Consider the following 13956-nt stretch of genomic DNA (forward strand, 5'->3'; position numbering starts at 1 on the left):
TAGAGGCGTACTTGGTGCCGGTCCGATTAGTGTCGCCATCTGTTGAACCAGCCGCTCCTGGTTCGCCTGCTGCTGGGTTGTCAGCTCCCGGATCAGCTGCTGCTGCTGTTCCTGTCGCTGTGCGTCTTGTGTCTGCTGCTGGGCCGCCAGCTGCTGGAGCAGCTGAGTTTGCTGCTGCTGCTGTTGCGCCAGCTGCTGCTGTTGATTCTCCAGCAGCCACTTCAAAAGTTTCTCGGGATCCATTTTGGGCATCTGGGACCTTATCTCAGGCCCGGAAACGTCCCTGGTCAGGTGCCAGTTTTGACGGGTCTGGTACCCCAGCACCCCCTGGTGGCGGGGGCGAGCTGGAGCCTAGCGCCCGCCACTCCCTTGTTCCTCGGCCTGCCCCTGGTAACCGACGTATTACGGCCTACGGGCCAGAGTTCACATAAACACCCCCTCTCGGGGCAGGGTAACACGGCCTAGCGGCCGGAGTCCAACAACCCCCTCTTCAGAGCGGGGCAGCACGGCCTAGCGGCCAGAGTCCAACAACTCCCCTCTTCGGAGCGGGGTGGCATGGCCTAGCGGACGGAGTCCAACAACCCCTTCTTTGGAGTGGGGTAGCACGGCCTAGCGGCCGGAGTCCAACAACTCCCCTCTTCGGGGCGGGGAAGCACAGCCTAGCGGCCGGAGTCCAACAACCCCCTCTTCGGAGCGGGGTAGCACGGCCTAGTGGCCGGAGTCCAACAACCCCCTCTTCGGGGCGGGGTAGCACGGCCTAGCGGTCAGCGTCCATAAACACCCCTTCGGAGCGGGGTAGCACGGCCTAGCGGCTGGACTCCCACAACCCCCTCTTCGGAGCGGGGTAGCACGGCCTAGCGGTCAGAGTCCATAGACACCCCTTCCCCCACTCGGCGGGGATCCGCCCGCAACACGCCGAGCAGTACTGCAGCTTTAAGGCTGTCAGTCTCGACAGTCCCCTGGGTCACTTCCTACCCTGTCTAGCCGGACGTCGGCGTTGCGGGAGCGGTTCCTCCGAGGGTCCCTCCTATCATAGAATCTCAGGGTTGGAAGGGACCTCAGGAGGTCATCTAGTCCAACCCCCTGCTCAAAGCAGGACCAAACTCAACTAAATCATCCCAGCCAGGGCTTTGTCAAGCCTGACCTTAAAAACCTCTAAGGAAGGAGATTCCACTACCTCCCTAGGTAACCCATTCCAGTTCTTCACCACCCTACTAGTGAAAAAGTTTTTCCTAATATCCAACCTAAACCTCCCCCTCTGCAACTTGAGACCATTACTCCTTGTTCTGTCATCTTCTACCACTGAGAACAGATCCATCCTCTTTGGAACCCCCTTTCAGGTAGTTGAAAGCAGCTATCAAATCCCCCCTCATTCTTCTCTTCTGCAGACTAAACAATCCCAGTTCCCTCAGCCTCTCCTCATAAGTCATGTGCTCCAGCCCCCTAATCATTTTTGTTGCCCTCCGCTGGACTCTCTCCAATTTATCCACATCCTTCTTGTAGTGTGGGGCCCAAAACTGGACACAGTACTCCAAATGAGGCCTCACCAGTGCTGAGTAGAGGGGAATGATCACATCCCTTGATCTGTTGGAAATGCCCCTACTTATACAACCCAAAATGCCCTTAGCCTTCTTGGCAACAAGGGCACACTGTTGACTCATATTCAGCTTTTCGTCCACCGTAACCCCTAGGTCCTTTTCTGCAGAACTGCTACCCAGCCATTCGGTCCCTAGTCTGAGCAGTGCATGGGATTCTTCCGTCCTAAGTGCAGGACTCTGCACTTGTCCTTGTTGAACCTCATCATATTTCTTTTGGCCCAGTCCTCTAATTTGTCTAGGTCCCTCTGTATCCTATCCCTACCCTCCAGCGTATCAACCACTCCTCCCAGTTTAGTGTCATCTGCAAACTTGCTAAGGGTGCAGTCCACACCATCCTCCAGATCGTTAATGAAGATATTGAACAAAACCGGCTCCAGCACCAACCCTTGGGGCACTCCACTTGATACCGGCTGCCAACTAGACATGGAACCATTGATCACTACCCGTTGAGCCCGACCATCTAGCCAGGGCATCCTGGCAGGCGCCCCCCCCCCGGGGTCTCCGGTACGGCCTCTGCTCGGCTGACGCCCCGGTCCAGGCACACTGGCTCTCCTTCTGCAGGAGCTGACGGTCTGCGTCCTTCTCCCCCGGTGGTCAGCCCCAACTGAGCAGACCTGCAGGCTTTTATACTGGTCTGCCAGTTGGAGCACGCCCAGCAGAGCTTCCTGGGCGTGGCTTCCTCTGCTATCAAAGCAGGGTTAACCCCCGCTGTACCAGTGCGGGGCTGTCCCGCCCCGTCACACGCACCCAGATCCATCCCCGGGGGACCTTATCACCTGAGATGGCATCGCCCACAATCATCGGTTTAACCTCCACTGCCTGGTTCCTTGCCTTTGAGTGCTTCACATCGGCTTGGTCCACGGTTTCCCCTATCTGTGTGTACCTCAGACGGCCTTCCCCAATATGCCTCTGGGCCTTGGCCACCAACTCCTCGATCTTTGCCTGCAGGGCCTGTAGACCCTCCTCTAGATACTTACTGCCATAGTACCATTCCGGATCCCATGTTAGGTTACCCATTATTGGCAGCGTACGGTGGAGCCGCGTCCTGTCAACAGTCAGGGTTGACCTTCGGGGGACCGTCATGCACACGGATGGATGTCTCAAGGGGCAGGGCTTTCCATTTAGCTCAATGGAGTGGTTCTGGGCAGTCACACACCAGTAGGTACCGTTCATCTGGACCAGCTCCGTGTGCGCCAGTTTCTCTGTAATGGCCACCTAGACAGATTCGTTAGAACACTATATGGGCATGTACACAGAATTTATTTGTCAGAACGGGTACAACATTCACTAGGATACAATGCTCTCCCAGTGACCTTGGCGTATGCAACACCTTCTATTTTAATAACATGACCCTTCCTCCATACTGGCAAGGAGGTCACCATCCTGGCTCGCTGTAAATGAGGGATGCCTAAAGGTACCAGAAGGCTAAAGAGTATACTGTTACCTGTCCAAACTGGTCTTTGGACTCTCAGTGATTCCCTGTCTCTCCATGCCCACGGAGGGGTACAAGGGAGATAGAGTCCCACCACTTTCATAAGGGCTGGGTGGACCCGGCCATCAAAGAGATTGGTTACAATTCCTTGTGTAGTGATAGCCAAAGTTTGTCCTGCTCTCCAACAACTCTCCTCCAGTGCCTGTATTTTAGTCCCATTTATAGAATCATAGACTTTAAGGTCAGAAGGGACCATTATGATCATCTAGTCTGACCTTCTGCACAATGCAGGCCACAGAATCTCATCCACCCATTCCTCTATCAAACCTGTGTCTGAGCCATTGAAGTCCTCAAATCATGGTTTAAAGACTTCAAGGTGCAGTGAACCTTCCAGCAAGTGACCTGTGCCCCATGCTGCAGAGGAAGGCGAAACCCCCCCAGGGCTTCTGCCAATCTGCCCTGGAGGAAAATTCCTTCCCGACCCCAAATATGGCGATCAGCTAAACCCTGAGCATGTGGGCAAGACTCACCAGCCAGACACCCAGGAAAGAATTCTCTGTAGTAACTCAGCTCCTACCCCATCTAACATCCCATCACAAGCCATTGGGCATATTTACCGCTAGTAGTCAAAGACGAATTAATTGCCAAAATTAGGCTATTCCATTATACCATCCCTTCCATAAACTTATCAAGCTTAGTCTTGAAGCCAGATATGTCTTTTGCCCCCTTGGAAGGCTGTTCCAGAACTTCACTCCTCTGATGGGTAGAAACCTTTGTCTAATTTCAAGTCTAAACTTCCTGATAGCCAGTTTATATCCATTTGTTCTTGTGTCCACATTGGTCCTGAGATGAAGATAAGGAATATAACAGATAAGGAAATTAACAATTGCCTTTCCAAATTTCCCCTGCATTTCCAGCTGGATAGTGTATTCTCTTTACTTCCTGTTCTAAAACTGTTGTGCGCTATTGCTGTGTGGCTGTTACACAACTGCCATGCACCACCTAGAGGCAGCTGCATATCACATTGTTGTCCTGGGACTATGACAGGTAATGATAGTCCCTCATTTCTTAACCACCTCTGCCTACCTGCAACAAGGAAAACACTTACATAAAACTGATCACTGGATGGATAGACAGTTATTGAGACAATTTTTCAGTGTATTCAGTCGCACACATATCCACTCAGTCGCTTAACAGCTGTATCAGAGCACATGGAACATCCTCCTGGATTCTCCCAGAAAGAAGAAACCATGGCCATCCATGCACATATACAAGCAAGCAAAAAGACTAACCTGAGCATGATCCCATTCATCCAGATTGCTAGCTTCCAGTCCTTCAGGGTTGACTTGCCAGCCAAGTGGACAAACTCTTTGGGACTAATTAGGTGATCATCATACTAGACACATATTAGCAGGCTGGTGACTTCTTGACCCAGGTATTTTGTTATAACTAATGAGGTGGATACAGAGTTTGACAGATCTTTTAAGCTGTCTAGGATCAATCGACTGACCTTAGTAGTATCCAGTCCGCCCCAGACATTAGAGATTACAGCATCTGCCAGCCTTGATTCCAGTCGGTCCCTCCTCTCAGCTTGGCGTGCTATGGTATAGGTGTTGCCAACAGAATTACCTGCACCAAACCATCCTGCAAGGGTATCTAGTAATTGCTTCTTCTATCTAGTTAAATGCTCACCAATTTGGTTTGTTAGGCTAGTAATATTTCTACTCATTTGAGGCCTGACCTTTGCACATTGTCTGTTCACTTCCTCTAAAGAAATATGCACCTCAACCCTACGTGTGGAATACCACCGAGGTGAGGACCGGTAGTGCTGGTCCTATCATTATCAATCCTGGTTCTGGAACAGGATTTGTTCAGGGCATGGCACACAGTTGGGTAGTTCCACTCTGTCTCTGATAACCTGGTTAATTGTTACCAGTCGTGGACATTCTAATTTGGGCCATCGTTTAACAAATGCAGCAAAGAGTACTGTGGCACCTTATAGACTAACAGACGTTTTGGAGCATGAGCTTTCGTGGGTGAATACCCACTTCGTCGGATGCATCATGAAAGCTCATGCTCCAAAACGTCTGTTAGTCTATAAGGTGCCACAGGACTCTCTGCTGCTTTTACAGATCCAGACTAACACGGCTACCCCTCTGATACGTTTAACAAATGTATGCCATGCCTTTGGGGTTACCTCCGTTCGTGCTTTAAGTGGTAAGCCCCACCCTGATTCAGCAGGCCCAACCTCCTCTGGTATCCTGTCACTATAATTGGAACATAATCTTTCATGAGTGTTTGGTTTCTTTCCCACAAAATCCCACACAAATTCCAGTATCAAGGTTTGTGTGTTTCCTTCCAAGCCATCCTGTGACTGGGAGTAGCAAGAGATGCATTCCTACTTCTTTCATCCCAGGAAACATAGCACAAAAATGGGGTCAAACCACTAGCGATGATAAAGAAGTTGAAGTTAAATCTTCATTTGTTCGTTGTATGATATTCCACTCTGTGTTCAAATTCTCTATTCTGTCCTGATCACATGGCAGCCCCATTGCTGGTAGTGCCTCACTCTACTCAACTGTTGGTGTTTTATAAGACAGGCATCAGTAAAAACCAGGTGGAGGATGATAGAATCCAGACATTGCCATTGTAGATTTGTAAGAATCAAGTTTGTGTACTTTTTCAGCTGGCTTAACAAACACTTCTTGTCCTCTTCACTTAAGGAGTCACTATAAGTACCTTCATTAGTCAGCTTCTGAACTGACATCTTTGCTTCTTCCAATACACTTTCAATGGATATCTCTGATTGATCCAAGGGTAGCTTCTATTGCTGGACAAAGATCTACTACTGTTGTAGCAGATGCCTGCCTGGATGGCATAGTATAATAACCCAAGTGGTTTCAACAGTAGACTTAAAAGAGAGAGAATGGCAATAGTCTTCTCTGAATGTAGTAGCAAAAGTAGTCCACCAGCCTCACTACTTAGATCTGTCCTATCTTGGTGGATACTTTCTAAAGCCATTAATAATGGTTGCAGTAATTTTAAGACAACAGCCAAGGATCGCTCATGAGAGAGCCAGCAGGTTTTCCCAGGTTGGACTAATCTGAACTTCAATTCCAGTGTATCTTCTATTTGTTACCAAGACATCTGAATGGGGAATGGACTCTTGCTGGGGAAAAAAAAAAGAGTATAAAAAGCCATTAAATTTATGGATTTTAATGTCTTTTGAAGATTCTGCAGCTTGTACTAGCGCTAGCTGGAGCAGATGGCCTCTGCAGTGTGGTATAGACGAGATTATGGTTACACTTTTCTCTGAGCAAAGCTTGTACTCCACTATGTCTTTCAGAGAAGTCTGTCGCTCCATCAAATGCACAAGCAGCCATCTGTTTGGGGTTCAATTTACACGTATTTAACTCCTCTAAGATGTCACAGATGCAGCTGACGTGTCTTCTATAACCTGAACATCTAGAATGCATCTACTGGGCTAGCCTACCACCGACATCAAGATAACATACACCATGACTTAATACTTGATGCCTATTTGCACTGGTGCATTTATCAGCCATGTATGCACACATTTTGAATATGGTGAGAGAGTTCTTCATTTTTTCAACTGCTGAGTCTTTCATGGTTGCACCACATGCTTCCAGAGTGTCAGCTGAGTTTTTTCAGAAAGACAGCGAGCGTTTGCCAGTCTTGTTTGAAACCAGTGTCCAACTTCAGGATTAACGAGTGCCAGTGCACTATAAACTGGAGGCTAATGTTAAGTGTGTGGTATGATGCAACAGCCATGTTGGTTCACATAAACTGAGTTGTGTCTCCAGCATTCTTAACAGCCTCATTAAGTTCTTCTAAAATGGGCTTTGACAGTGTCTGGCTTATACGGCTTTCTGCATGTTGATGCAGTCCAGAGGCATGGTGTTCTGCAGCCTTTTCATATAGGTTGCCAGTATTGGCTTAGCTGATCAGTCTGGCAAACCAAGCTTCTCCACTTTTACTATATAAATCCATGATATGCCCACATCTTGAATACTGCATGCAGTTCTAGTCACCCCATCTCAAAAAAGATATATTGGCATTGGAAAAGATACAGAGAAGGGCAACAAAAATGATTAGGGGTATGGAACAGATTCCATATGAGGAGACATTAAAAAGACTTGGACTTTTCAACTTGGAAAAGAGACGATTAAGAGACGATATCATAGAGGTTTATAAAATCTTGACCAGGGTGGAGAAAATGAATAAGGAAGTGTTATTTACCCCTTCACTTAACACAAGAACCAGGAGTCACCCAATGAAATTAATAGGCAGCAGGTTTAAGACAAACAAAAAGGAAGTATTTCTTCACACAATGCACAGTCACCCATGGAACTATTTGGCAGGGATGTTGTGAAGGCCAAAATTATAACAGGGTTCAAAAAAGAGCTAGATAAGTTTATGGAGGTTAGGTCCATCAATAGATATTAGCCAGGATGGGCAGAGATGCAACACCATGCTCTGAGTGTCCCTAGCCTCTGTTCGCCAGAAGCTGGAAGTGGACAATGGGATGGATCACTCCATGATTCCCTGTTCTGTTCATTTCCTCTGAAGCACCTGGAATAGTCACTGTCGGAAGACAGGATACTGGGATAGATGGACCATTGATCTGACTCAATATGTCCGTTCTTACATAAAAATAATTATAATAATAAAAAAGCTTAGTACAGAAACTCCCCAAGATAATGACCTCTTGAGATAGTGATGTTGTGAGATAACGACCTTGGCAAATAATGCATTTTAAAAATCTTGGCCTACTGGGAAACCTATATTTATAAGTTTGCCAGTCACAAATCTAGCATTCTGGAGCGAAGTCACTAAAACATAGTCCCATGCTCTGGCCACTGTTGTTTGTCATGCCACTGTTCACTCTACCGCTCCATCCCCAATGGCCCCGCACTGTCACCTTCTGCTGCCACCTGCCACTGTGACCTCTGTGAGTCGGTCTCTTGAGCTTCCACCAGCTCTCAGTGATTTCAGCTCTCAGTGGGGGAACCTCACTGCTAGTGCAGGCTGGGCGGTCTCTTCCACAGAAACACTGTCCCATAGCAGGTCTAAGCACTTAGAGCTGATTATCAGTGCTTTCAGCTCTAGTGGTCACTTAACAAACCAAAAGACTCTCTATGGAGCCTAATCAGCTGTATCTCTCTAAACAGGAGAGAGGGGCAGGTCAAATAGTGCCTATGACTCTTAGGCAAAGCCCACACCACCAAGCAAAACACCTGTGCCCCACCCTCTCTCTCTTCACCAGGATCTGACATCCAAACCTCCTGCTTAGCGAGTGCAGTTCAGTTGTGGGTGACCAGTGTTTAATTTGTAATGAAAGAGGTGCTGGGGCTCAAGCAAGTTTGTTACTTTCATAACTGATGTGACAAGCCCAGAGGTCCCAAGGGCTATGAAAGGCCGAGCCTAGAGGTGCCGGGGCTCAGCCCTGGAAAGCCCTAGCACAAAATAAGCACTGAGGGAGACCCCCTCATTCAGACAGGGTAAGTACAGTTCTGCTGCCCTTTACTCACACAATAAGGATAACAACATTTCATGACCCACATTTACTACTTAAGTGATTTGTAACCCAGCACCAGCTAAAATTGATCACTTGGGCAGCACAGCTCTGTGTGCTGGATACCTAGGCAGAGTAGGTGTGTTCATGTAAATACAGTCTGGTCCCCCCACTCTTGGCTCATCACTAATTGTCAGGGGAGAGCTCATTCAGACCTTGCTTATCAATAATAATTTGAAGTTGTTGGTGTCACTAGGCATAAATCTAGGTAACTCGGGAGGATGGCTCTGGGCCTTTGTGAACCAAAGTACCTCTATGTGAAGTGCTTTTGTTAGCCTTACTAAACTTTTGTAACCTCTTGTATTATGTGCTGACTACTGGCAGCTGCAAGGCCGCTTGGCACTAGATGCAGCCAATACTAGATAAGATAGGCGGAAAGCAGATACTGTAATTAAAGTTATATGCATGAGAAAGTAGCCCCCACGGTGGGAAAAGTACAGATAAACCCTCACAAGGGGGTATAAATGCTGGGACCCTGCCTGCGTGCGGGTGTGCAGGATTTGAGATTGTAATTTCTCCCTTGCACCTTTTTTTTGAGCTCAAATAAACTTGGTTTGCTTCTCCACCCTGGTGTGTTAATTAGTGCGACGCACACCGGGCAACGAACACCGCTGTTGCTGTCCTCGGGCATTCTGTGCCAGCAACAAAATTATTAGGTAGGCCAATGTTGCCAAAATAAATGTGCGGACATTGTCATAAATAACAGCAGAGTGAGGAAACTAGTCTTTGTTCATACTTTTCAAACCCATTCTGCTTTCTCAGGTATGAGTATTTTCTCACATACTGTATATGCTTTTAAAGTGTGTATTAATGTACACTCCCTCTAGGTGGGGTACAGGGAAATCCCTGCCCCCCACTACAGGTGGGTGGGTACAGGAGCATGGTGAGAAAGCGGCGTAGGAGGCCGCCCAGCTGAGCAGGGGCTGTCATGGATTAGTGACCTGGGGCCTCCCCCGACTGGTGGTAACTAGACTTTTGGTGTCAGGTCAGTACAGCGGGCTGGCCACTACACAAGTCCCATTTTGACCAGACTTTGTAGACAAAAAGCAGGCACCTGGCACGCCCAGCTGCACAGGGGGTGACTGAGCGGGCGCCAGGACCCAGGCACGTGGCGGCCAGCGGGAGCTGGGCTGGGCTCGCGGGGAGGGCCCCGGAAGAGTCTCTCCCGCCCCACAGACTTTGGTCTGGTCGCGCTGTCGCCAGAGCGGCTGCAGCGAGACCCGGCGCGGCGCGGTGCGATGCGAGATCCCTCCGCTGCTCCGCGAGCTCGCTGGGCGACGGGGCGGGTGGAACGAGGCGCGTCAGCAGCAGCTGGGGGCGGGGCTGCCCTCCCAGCAGGAATCAGTCGCCTTTCCCGGAGGCCTCTTGCGGAGAGAGGCAGGTCACGTGTTTCCGCTGTCTCGCGGGCGGGCGGGCGCGCGCTAGGCGCCGAGGATGCCGGCGCTCTGTGGCCAGGGGCGGCTCGGGTGACCCCCGCGGCGGTTGCGCGGACGGTGGCGGTGGCGGCGGGGCCATGCTGAGCCGCAGCTCGTTCACCAGCCTGGTGGTGGGGGTGTTCGCGGTGTACGTGGCGCACACGTGCTGGGTGATGTACGGGATCGTCTGCACACGGCCCTGCCCCGCCCCGGGCCCGGCCAAGGAGGAGCGGGCGGGAGGCGCGGCGGGCTGCATCTGGCCCTACCTGGCCCGCCGGCCCAAGCTGCAGGTGAGACGCGGGCTGGGCTCTCCCTCGCCTGCCCCCGGGGTCGCTGCTCCGCTGGCCGCAGGTGGCTGCGCTCTGCGGGCCCCGGCAGGGGTGAGCGCCGGGGCTGTGAGCAGCGTACGGGCTCTGCCGGCGGGACGTGACGGGCACCAGCTCTGCAGCAGTTAACGGGGGCGGGCCCTGCGCTCATCAGGCGAGAGCCTTTCCTGTTTGCAGTTTATAATCTGTGCTTCCAACGTTGTTGGGCGCGGGGAGAGGAATGAAATTCGGAGGAGGGGGAAGGAGGAGAGAAATGAGACACCAACGTGGTGTAGAAAAGAATAAGGAGCAAGTGGAAGACAAAATATACCATGGAAAAGAGAGGGGCTTAGTAATAAAATAAGGCTAATATGTAAGAATCTAAGAATAAGGGGATCTTGTGTATTGAAGGAAAATGGGATTATGAAAGAGCAATTGAGGAATAAAGTAATATGTAGTTGAAGAGAATGAGTGAGAATAAGGAGAGAAGAATGAATAAAGAAATAGAGCAGGTGTCCCAGATAGGCACAATTTCATTAAACTAGAAGAACTTTGTTCCTATCAGAGGCAGCTCCAGGCCCCAGCACGCCAAGCGCATGCTTGTGGCAGCAAGCCGCGGGGGGCACTCTGCTGGCGCTGCGAGGGCGGCAGGCAGACTGCCTTCGGCGGCGTGCCTGCGGGGGGTCCGCTGGTCCCGCGGATTCGGTAGACCTCCCGCAGGCAAGCTGCCGAAGGCAGCCTGCCTGCTGTGCTTGGGGCGGCAAAATGACCAGAGCCGGCCCTGATTCCTATATTTTGTATTTCCCAAACATCTTCTAGTATTGCCAAGGCTAGGAGAAAGAGAACGAATACTCTTACTTACACAGAATTATGTACCAAAAAGCATTTACACTTGAATAATAGTTGTAATAATAATGGTTGTGAAGTCAAGCCCTCAGAATATATTAATTACATGATCATACACTTCGTTTTCTTTAGGACCTCTGTGTCATACACTAGACTGTATGGTCGGTAGTCAGTGGCTTATCTATTCATATGCAGTGTTCAATATTCCCCTATTTAATGTGGTCTTAGGCCTTTGTTATTACACACAGGTTAAACCTTGAACTGAATACAGAATTATTAATGTACTCATGGGCTTTTCTGTAATGATCTGAGCATAATGAGTGCTTCACAAACATTAATGAATTTAGCTTCAGAATATTTTAATGAGGTGGTGGCATAGTAGATTTCTCTTATTAGCAATCCCTTCGATTGCCAGCAAAAAATTGCCATTATTCTGTGGTTGCCAATAAGTGGAAGGCAGTTTGGCAGCCACTGAAGAAAGCACTGCAATGTGCCATCCCTGTCTCCATGCCTCCAAATGTGCCGATGGGCAGGGTAGCAACAGAGTAGGAGGTTGCAGCCCAGATGGTGGGGCTTTTTTACTAGGCATTGGGGCCCACAGACATACCTCGACCTCTCTCCAGGAGTCCTGGCTGAGCACATCCCAGCACTTCCTTCCCTCACTGCAGCACCCCAGCAAAACACAAGTGGATAGAGCCCTGCAAATCCATGGGTATCCATCCACTTTATATCTGCAGAAAGAACGAGGAGTACTTGTGGCACCTTAGAGACTAACAAATTTATTTGGGCGTCAGGTTTCATGGGTTAAAACCTACTTCATTGGATACATGCAGTGGAAAATACAGTAGGACCATTTCTGCAGATACCAGTACGGATGCAGATACAAATTTTGTATCCGCGTAGGGCTCGTACGGTAAGAGCAGGCTGTCATGGATCCTCCACCTGCCCTGGGCGGAGGGCCTGGGGGACAGGGGCTGGGAGCTGCTTGGGACCCACACCCAGGGCAGGTGGAGGATCCACTGTGGCTCCCCACAGCTGCCCACCCAGCTCTTACCGTGGCCGGGCTGCGGTTCTGAGACGCTCCCCTCCCTGGTTGGGGAGAGCCACACTTGGCAGCTGTGGGGAGCCTAGGTCCCTCCACCTGACCTGGGTGGGGGGGCTGTTTGGGACCCCCACCCAGGGTAGGTGGAGGGTCTGTCATGACTCCCCACAGCTGTCTCTCTCCCTGACCGAGCTTGGAGCTTTAGTCCAGAGCCCTGCAAATCTGCAGATAATTTCTGCAGATCACAGATCGGATGAGGATAATGTGCAGCTCCAGAATCTGGGCTGCAAACCCCCCGCCCCACCACCCTTCCCACTAATGCCCTGCCCATAGCCGCCTGGCCTGCAGCCCCTTAGCTTGTGTAGGCAGGTTTGTGGAGCTGCAGCCTTAGAAGGAAGCACTGGGACATGCTGAGTGCTGACCCCTGGCGGCACATCTTAGTGCTTCTTTTCCCGGTTGCAGCCATGCAAACCTGCCTGCATCTGGAGTCTTTCTTCCAAACTGCATTCTTAATAAGTAGCATGACTGGTGCCAGAATCCAAATCCCGTTAGCCTTAAAGTCAATGGTTCACAGGAAAACACTTCTGTCAGTGGAAAGTAATTAATGTCTGAGTTGCTCTTAAGCGGAATGTACTCTCTCCATTTTGCTGATGCACAGAGACATTAGGGCCAAAATTGTTAGAAGTACAGTAGAACCTTGTTTAACTGAGCCTCCATTTCCAGCTCTCCATATTAACTGAACCACCAGCTATCTGCGGCTGATAGCAGCTTGGTCTCCAGCGAGAGCCCTGTTGCCAGGGGCTGACAGCTGGAGCCCTGCCGCCCATTCTCCGGTTTAGCTGGATTTTTGGTTATCTAATCTGGCCCAATTAGATTGGATAATTGGGGTTCCACTGTGTCAACTAATTTGGAGTTCCTCCTCTGAGACACCAAGGTCTTGATTTTTCAGAGTAATTAACATTTGTACTTTATATGTTCAAAGCACCATTCCAGTTGACTTGTTTTGCAGTTGAGTGCTCAGCACTTCTGCAAATCTGTATGATTCAAGTTGGGCACTCAGAAATGAGGGGCACACAGTTAGCTAAATTTGGTTAAATAACTTGCCCTGTATTGCATAGGACTTGTATAGCAGATGAACATCTAGAATCTAGTTGCCTCAATCATGAGACCATCCTTTGTCTGTTCATCTTTCAGGTTCTTCAACAAATAGATTCAGAGATGCCAAGGCCAGAAGGGACCATTGTGATGATCTATTCTGACGTGTATAGCACATGCCCTAGTACTTTCCTAAAATAATTCCCAGAGCATAGCTTTTAGAAAAACATCCAATTTTGATTTTAAAATTATCACAGATAGACTCTCTGATGATCTTTGGTAAATTGTTCCAATGGTTAGTTGCTCTCTCAGTTAAAAATGTACACCTTATTTCTAGTCTGAATTTGTCTAGCTTTCAGTGAAACAGAGGCTCTACAGATGATAACTTCATTCACTACAAAGCCCTCATTCATTCCTTGAGTGTAGTTCAACCTCTGTACAAAATGAGAAAAGGGTTCTGGAGAGTCATTGTGGCCTTGTGGCTAGAGCACTAGACTTGTACTCAGGGAACCAGTGTTCTCTTCCTCTCTCGGCACTTGGCTTGTTGGGTGACCTTGGACAAGTCACTTCACCTCTCTGTGGCTCAGTTTCCCCATCAGTAAAATGTGGATAATGTTACTGGCATCC

General features: G+C 49.5%; 1 protein-coding gene across 2 annotated transcripts in view; it reads left to right on the top strand.

Annotated features, from left to right (window-relative positions):
* Positions 1 to 9714: 9714 nt before the first annotated feature.
* CLPTM1L (CLPTM1 like) overlaps positions 9715 to 13956 on the top strand; it is a 79317-nt gene continuing 75075 nt past the window's right edge. The window contains exon 1 of one of the 2 annotated variants that reach the window (XM_039523418.1): positions 9715 to 10003. Coding sequence is in view for 1 of the 2 variants with exons in the window: in XM_039523417.1 (XP_039379351.1) it covers positions 10140 to 10331 (192 nt within the window). In the remaining variant the exon portion in view is untranslated. The other variant, XM_039523417.1, reaches the window with a different exon arrangement.

This window comes from Mauremys reevesii, linkage group 2 (assembly GCF_016161935.1).
Source record: "Mauremys reevesii isolate NIE-2019 linkage group 2, ASM1616193v1, whole genome shotgun sequence".
NCBI lineage: Eukaryota > Metazoa > Chordata > Testudines > Geoemydidae > Mauremys > Mauremys reevesii.